This window comes from Solanum tuberosum, unplaced genomic scaffold (assembly GCF_000226075.1).
Source record: "Solanum tuberosum cultivar DM 1-3 516 R44 unplaced genomic scaffold, SolTub_3.0 scf00045, whole genome shotgun sequence".
In the NCBI taxonomy this organism is placed as follows: Eukaryota; Viridiplantae; Streptophyta; class Magnoliopsida; order Solanales; family Solanaceae; genus Solanum; species Solanum tuberosum.
Genome location: NW_006238972.1, coordinates 222115 through 230366, shown reverse-complemented (window position 1 = coordinate 230366; position 8252 = coordinate 222115). Strand labels below are relative to the sequence as shown.

Below are 8252 nucleotides of genomic sequence, written 5' to 3'. Positions count from 1 at the left end.
CTCTATTTTTTTATAAAAAAAAAATTGCAATTGAAGAACATAAATAAAAAAAAATCATAAAATTAGTATTAGTGTTTAAATGGTACAAAAAAAATGGAGTTTAAGGTTAAAATGGAACAAGGCTAAGTTGGAGTGCCAAAATGAAAAATGAGGGCAAGTTTGAGGGGTTGTGTATGTGTTTGGCCCACGAATATATGACTAAATTACAATGATAAAGAATCAAATTGGGGATAAAAGTATAAACTCAATTTCAATATTTGATGGAGATGTACACAATTCAACATATGGATGCTCATTGCTCAGTAATTTCTTATGCATTTCATAAAATACTTAAATTAGATGAAATAAACCTTAGCAAGTCCTCTTGATTTTATTTATTGCATCTTATGATACATGACATGCATGAAGGGTAAAGATGAGATACTACTTTTAAGGTGTTTTTTCCTTTTACGTAGCATGATCCATTGAGATTTGTTTTTGTTATTAAATATTTAAATATTAAAACATATTGTCTTATAAACTACATGTTTAAATAATGTATTTTTTCCCTTACTTTTGTTGGGTTTTAAAAAGTGTGAATGGAAAATGAAGAGTTGTGACTTTAGTGAAGAGTTATAACTTTCATAAAGAATTGTGACTTTTCTAAAGAATTGTGACTTATATGAAAAGTTTCAACTTTTCTATAAGGTTATAACTTTTACGAAAAGTTGTGAATTTTGATTTTTTCAAAGGGTTGTGACATTTTTGATAAGGCACATTAAGCACCTATTCATACTACTAAATATAGTATTTTAAATGTACTTTATTGTTTTTGAGTGATTCGATGACACCGTAGTTTTAGATATCGATACACCGGTGAGTAAGATTGTTCTATCTTGGAAGGATATATTCCATTAACTTCGGATACTTGATAATTATTTTATCTTGTTTAAATTAAGAAGCTCAAATAATTAATCGATAATTATCCATCTCATTTTAATTTTGACCAAATTTAGTTATTTGACTCAATTTTGGTAAGAATAGCAACTCAAATGGTCAAGTTTTAAATAAAGCCAAATACATAAACAGATCCCTAAAGTTGTTGGGTTTTTCCCCTCAGGTACCTCAACTATGCTATTTTCCTATTGAATCATTGAACCACCCATAATTTGTTCCTTTTAAACACCGTTGGCTGATGTGGAACCAAACTTCAACAAATATTTTTTGGCTGATGTGCGCGTGAGATCAACCTTCCCCACGTGGAAATTCCAACCAATCATACTTCAACCCAATTACACGTCTGCGCCACATATTCAATCCTCAAACCTAAAAACTAAAGCCCCTTCATTTCCCCCCAAAACATTTCTAACCCGATGCTAGACGAGAAAACCCGAACAATTGTTCTTCTTTCAGTGACATTTACAACTAAAATTCTCAGATTTTGAAGTGATTTCGAGTGTTTTGTTGAAGGAATCATCGAAAATTGTAGACGATTTTGGAGTTCAATCACGATTTTCGAGTTGACGGGTGTGAGGTAAGTTCATTCCCTAATTTCTATGTAATTTTTATTGTTGTAACGTGATATATACTGCATTTTAGTATTAATGTGATGGTGTGTTGTTAATATCTGAAAAAAGTTAGGGTTTTTTTTGTTTCTTATTGTTCATAACATGTTAGAAATTTTTGGGGCTTTCGTCTTGTTTCAGGGAATCTTATGGACACCATTATACTTGTTTCTTATTCTTCATAACATGTTAGAAATTTTTGGGGCTTTCGCTTTGTTTCAGGGAATCTTATGGACACCATTATTATAACTCGTTTTCATCATGGTGGTAAGTTTATTCAGGACAAAAATGGAATTACTTATAAAGGGGAAAACGAGGTGGAATATGTTAATATCGACAAGGACCACTTCTCAATAATCGAATTACTTTTTTACACTAAACAATTGGGATATATTACTGTTGGTGGGTTCTGTGTTAAAGACCCCACAAAAAATGACTTTATTGAGGTGGAAACTGATTTCACTTTACTAAATCTTATCAAAGACCTAAAGGATGGTGATTTTTTAGACCTTTATGTGAAGCATGTGGTGGATGATGTAGAAGTGGTCATCACAACTAGTTTGCTTTGTGGGCCTGTAGTTGAAAAAAATAGCAATGTGGTTGGTGAATAAGACTTACAAGATATAAATGTGACTGCTAGTGAAGGGTTGAATCATGAGGCTGAATCTGAAAATGTTAATGTGGAAGTTGAGCCAGGGGATATATCAGATCTAGAAGAGGAATGGGCCGGATCAAATCAAGAAAGCAGTGTTGACTCTCAAAAGGATGTTATTCTTGATGAGGATGACTCTGAGGTTGATGAAGAATTGAGATCTCTTAGAAATGAAAGGAGAAATAAAGTGAAAAAGGAAAAACCTATTCAAACTGAGGAAATAAAGCTTGGAACAACTGGTATTGATAGAGGATTTGAAGACATAGGAAGGAATAAGGCTGCTAGATACACTGGAAGACTAGGGGGTGATGAGCAATATATAGATAGCTCAGAATTGGATAGTGATGACAGTAGGGATGAATTGGATCCAGATTTTGTGAGGGGTGTTGATTTACCAGCAAGAAGAAAAAGTAAAAGGGTAAGATTTGATCCTAATTGTGTTCTAGCTATTTTTGAGCTTGGTATGGTATTTGAAAGTGCTGAACAATTTAGAAAAGTTGTTGCAGACTATTCTTGTGAATATAAAATTAGGCTAAAGTTGAAGCCTAATGACAAAAAAAGGGTTAGAGTTAAGTGTGAGGACAAGAAATGTAAATGGTTGTTGTTTGCTAGTATAGATAAGGATTCTGGTGATTTTATTGTCAAAAATTATTATCCCGTGCATGTATGTCCTCAATCAACCAAGAACAAGTTGTGTACATCTAAGTTTGTTGCAGAAAAGTTCAAAGATGAAATTACCTGTCAACCATATATAAGATTGTGAGAAATTCAGGAATTGGTGAGAAAAAAATTTGGGTTATATGTTGGAAGAATTGTTTGTCATAGGGCAAAAAAGAGGGTTATCAAGGACTTCTTAGGTGATTGGAAGATGGAATTTTCAAGATTGTGTGATTATGCAGACATGATTAAACATACTAATCCTGGTACTTCATGTTGGGTGAGGACAGATAGAGAGTCTCAGCCAGGAAAAACTTTGTTTGTTTACATCTATGTTTGCTTTGATGCATTGAAGAGAGGCTGGTTGGAAGGATGCAGAAAAATTATTGGTTTTGATGGATGCTTTCTAAAGGGTTCTTGCAAGGGTGAATTGTTGGTTGCTGTTGGTAGAAATGGAAATCAACAGATGTTTCCAATTGCATGGGCTGTTGTTGACACAGAGACAAAACACAGTTGGAGTTTTTTCCTCAATTACTTGATAGAAGATCTGAACTTAGGCACAGGACATGGACTGACTGTTATGTCAGATATGCAGAAGGTTAGATAGTTTTTGTATTGTAGCTTGATCTCTTATTTTTTTAATTTCTTGTGTTGTTAATACTTTTTAATTTTTGTGCTATAACTGTTTACATAGGGTCTTGTACCAGCTTTATGTGAGTTGCTACCAGATAGTGAGAAGACAAGGTGTGCTAGACATATCTGATCCAACTGGCATCAAATATGGAGTGGTGAAGAAAGAAGGAACCAGTTCTGGAGATGTGCTAAGTCAAGTTTTAAAGTGAAATTTGAAGATGAGATGGATAAACTCAACAAATTAGGTAATAAAATTTGTGAGGACTTGTTGCATTATGAAAAACTACTTGGTGCAAAGCATATTTTAAGGAGCATTCTAAGTGTGACATTGTTGAAAACAATGTGTGAAACTTTTAATTCTTGGATACTAGCTGCTAGACATAAGGCTATCATAACTATGTTAGAGGAGATTAGGCACAAGATAATGGACAGAAATATTGCAATGAGGCAATTTGTTGAAACTTGGATCTCAGATATCTCTCCTATGGCTAGACTAGTACTTGAAGAGAACAAAGATCTTGCTAGACTTTGTGAAGTTAGATTCAATGGTGATATTGGGTATGAAATCTTAGATGGTCAGTACATGCATATTGTTGATATAAGGAAGAAGACATGTATATGTAGAACATGGCAATTGAGGGGCATACCATGTCAACATGTTGTGCTTGCATATCAGCACAAAGGCATAGAACCTGAACATGAAGTAGTGCATTGGTATAGGAAAGAGACTTTCTTGAAGGCTTATAATCACTTTCTACAGCCAATACCAAACATGAAAATGTGGCCTCACACTAGTGGTGTAGTGATTGAACCTCCTGACCAAAAGTCATGTCTGGTAGGCCACCAAAGTGCAGAAGAAAGGCAAAGAATGAGCCTAGGAAAAAGTATGGAAAGTCGTCCAAAAGAGGAGTAAAAATGACTTGCTCATTGTGTCATCAAGTAGGCCACAACAAAAAGCTTGTCCAACCATGGTAAGTTATTATTCTCTTCTAATTCATCTACAATTAGCTTCAATTATTTAGAGTAATCAATTATTATTACTGTATTAATAGGCTGGGATGGGACAACCTGGAGGCTACCCAAGCAGGCAACCAAGCTCAAGCCAACCACCAGTGTTTAGCCAACCATCAAGCTCAAGCCATCCACCAGTGTTTAGCCAGCCATCAAGCTCAAGCCAGCCACCACTTTTTAGCAGACCATCAAGCTCAAGTCAACCACCAATATTCAGTCAGCAAGGCAGTTCTATGTGTTTTGATTCTTCAGCTGTTAGAAGAGAGCAACAACCTGCTAAAAGCAGAGGCACAGGCAGAGGCACATGCAGAGGCACAGGCAGAGGCACTGGTAGAGGCAATGGTAGAGGCATTGGTAGAGGAACTGGTAGAGGCACTGGCAGAGGCACTGGTAGAGGCATTGGTAGAGGCACTGGCAGAGGCACTTGTAGAGGCATTGGTAGAGGCATCGGAGGTGTATCAAGTCAGCAACCTGATCAACCAAGGGCTATGGGAGATTCAATATCAACAGGAAGACAAAAGAGGACCAAGACTGTAGGATATGTCATCTATACAAATGCAAGTGGTAGTCAAACCTTTAATGTAAGTGTATACATAATTTTGTTCATTTCTTACTTTACTATATAAAGTCTCATTTTAAGACATTTCTATGCAGCCTGGTACTTTAAGAGAAAGAGTTATCACTCCAGGAGTTTACAAGGATGCAGCTCCAACAAATATTGATATTAGTTATAAGCCTCGAGGACTCAAATGGAATGGTGGAGATGTTGTCACAGCTTCACAGTTGCAACGTATCAGTCAGTCAACAAAAAACAAACGTGGAACATCTAGTGCACCAAAGAATGCCTAATTTTAGCAGAAAAGTCACTTTTTGGATGTGTAATCAGCAACAAAAACTTGTATTGACTGCTTTGAAATGTCTTTTGGTGTCTTTTAAGTACATTAACTTATTTGTGGTATTACTTTTAATTAGTTTTCATGGATTGGTATGTTTGATTGGAGCTCACTAGAGCAAATTAATGGTATGAATGATCAGTTTTTACTGTGTTGATTTATGTTGATCCAGAACTCATTAGTCCAATTGATAGTGAAAATGTTCGAGAATAATTGTGTTTTACTTCAAGTCATTTGAACACATTAGATAACAAATGAAACTAACACACAGTTTGTCTTCATTCCTTCAATCAAAATCATTACAATAAGAACACAATTGAAGGCATTTACAATAGAAAAGCCGATCAAAATTGCCCTCATAGAGAACATTACAATCTACCATACATACTTTTATGAAGAAATCTAGTAGAAGACAAATTAACCAACTAAGATCATTTTGTTACATAAATCCAAGTAGCCAATATCACCCCTACGACAATGCATATCATCCATACTTTTCTTGATCGATTCCTCTCCAATTCATATGTTTTGACTCTTTTCAACAAACCCCATATCACCCTCCTAGATTGAGCCAGCATTTCATCATCATACCATCGGAAATATCCACATCCACCTCGTGCCTACAAAATTAAAGAAAAAATTGAATTACAAATAAGGTGATTCTTTACTATATTGGACAATAAAAATGAATTACCTTTGAAGTTTTGCAACAAAGGAACCTACGTCCAGGGTTGGATTGCGTCCATGAGGTCTTCATTTCCACAACGACCCTACATTGACATAGCACATTTGCAGTTGAAGAAGAAGAAATCGATGAAGTAGATAACTTCGACATTGGAACTTGATGATTAAGAAGAAATCAATGAAGAAGAGATATATTCTAATGAGCTAAAGAGGAGAAATAATGATGAAGAGAAACAAAAGAGGAGAAATAAGAGAAGAAGGGGAGAAATTAGGGTTAAAGGGGGGAAGAAGATCGTTGGTGGGTGGTTCAACATCTACTTCACGCGCTCAAACGAAGTGAGATCACGTTTGGTTCCACATCAGCCAACGGTGTTTAAAAGGAACAAATTATGGGTGGTTCAATGATTCAATAGGAAAATGGTGTAGTTGAGGTACCTGAGGGGAAAAACCCAACAAGTTTAGGGTTCCGTTTATGTATTTGGCCATTAAATAAAATAGCTCTTAATTTCTACATACATATACACGCCATCACACTCTCCTCTCTATTCTTTTCACACTTTAAACGAAAGACGCATTCCTCTCCCCTTTCTTCTTCCCTAAACACAAAAATCAAGACCAAGAATCCTATGTTCTTCATCCAAACGGCATTGTCCCCATCACCTTTGTTAGTCCCTCCCTGTATATTTGAAAGATTACAGACCTTAGCTTAGATTTTTTTTACTTTGGCTTTGATAAATATCACCCAAATCTAATGCGAATCAGAAGATATCACATCGAATCCAGATTTTTTGGGGTATGTTTTCCTCTTACTTGTTTTCTCCTCCATATTTCCAATCAATCGCTCATCTCCCACTCAAATGATTCAAACCTTTATTTTTGGCTATAAATACATGGTATTGGTGGTCATATAGGGTAGAGAATTTAAATTTGAAGATTGGAGAATAGTATTCTTCAAAATCGAACCCATGAAGGTTTGAGCCTCAGATTTTTGTATTTTCTTTCAAGTTCTTTTACTAATATTTTTTTTAGTTGTTTCATATTGCCTCTAGTTCAATGTTAGTATTCAATTTCCTAAAACATTTAGTATGTGGCTTTCTATAGTTTTCCGTTTTGATTTTTGAGTAGGTATAATTCTATGAGCTTCATGTTTAATGCTCTGACGTCCTCTGCTTAAGTTCTTAGCCGAACATATTTGTGATAAAATGGAGTGTTTATTGGATTAGATCGACCTCTCTGTTTAATGTGTTGTCATTTAAAAGGTCTCAAATTGTAAGCTTATTATTTCTTCTTTTCAATAGCATGTTTGTGCTTCAAACTTGCTGCAATAGATAAGTTTAAAAATAAGTATGTTACTATATAACATTATGCATGTCACCTCTTGTAATCTTATCTCCATAAATAGTTCAAATGTTTTGAAGACAAATTTACCTAAGTTCCTGATTTATTTGAGTTATTGCCACTATGTTACATTGATTGCTCTCTTGATATTCTTATTTGTGTATCTCCTTTTTACTTCCATTTTTCTTACTCAAAAGTTTTGCACTATGGGATGTGCTAGTTGTCTTCGTTAAAAACTTTTCCTTTTCCTTTTGTTACATTCAGTTCTTTCTTCTAAATTCATGGTTTGATGATAACATTGACTATATTAGTGTTTTGTTGATCTTAATATTTGAATTAGTGTGATGCATTATCCTTGAAAGTTTCATCAAGTCTCTTCTCCTTAGTACTCTTAGTTTCTTCAATTTAAAGGTCATCCGCTTGTCAGCTTCGAAATAACATTAACTTTGTGCTCATTGCTTTATGTTGAATTTTGATACAATTTACATGATGTTAAGTATATATGTTGTCTATGAATTTCAACAACTCACTAGAATGCCTTATATCCCTCTTATTCCATTTTCTTATATGATTTGGTTGTGTAATGGTATTTAAAAGCTATTTTTATGCATTAATTATTGGATTAATTACCTATATACACATCTTTATGTTTCATAATTCCCATAATTCCCTACCATTTCTAAAAATTTCCAAAATCCCTTATTTTACTCCAAAATCAAAATTCTGGATACATAACTCCCCACTCCCCAAACCCACATTTATCACTTTCTGATTTCACTTCACAAATCTCTCCCAATTTTTATTTCCATGATCTTTTCAGTTAATTGCTCCATTAGTTTG

The 8252-nt window shown here is 34.6% G+C and overlaps 1 protein-coding gene across 1 annotated transcript; it reads left to right on the top strand.

Annotated features, from left to right (window-relative positions):
• Positions 1 to 2650: 2650 nt before the first annotated feature.
• Positions 2651 to 3616, top strand: LOC102604587 (uncharacterized). The gene is made up of 2 exons (XM_015306997.1): positions 2651 to 3451; positions 3548 to 3616. The coding sequence occupies exons 1-2, from the start codon at positions 3065 to 3067 to the stop codon at positions 3614 to 3616; spliced, it is 456 nt and encodes a 151-aa protein (XP_015162483.1). The 5' UTR covers positions 2651 to 3064.
• Positions 3617 to 8252: the final 4636 nt, after the last annotated feature.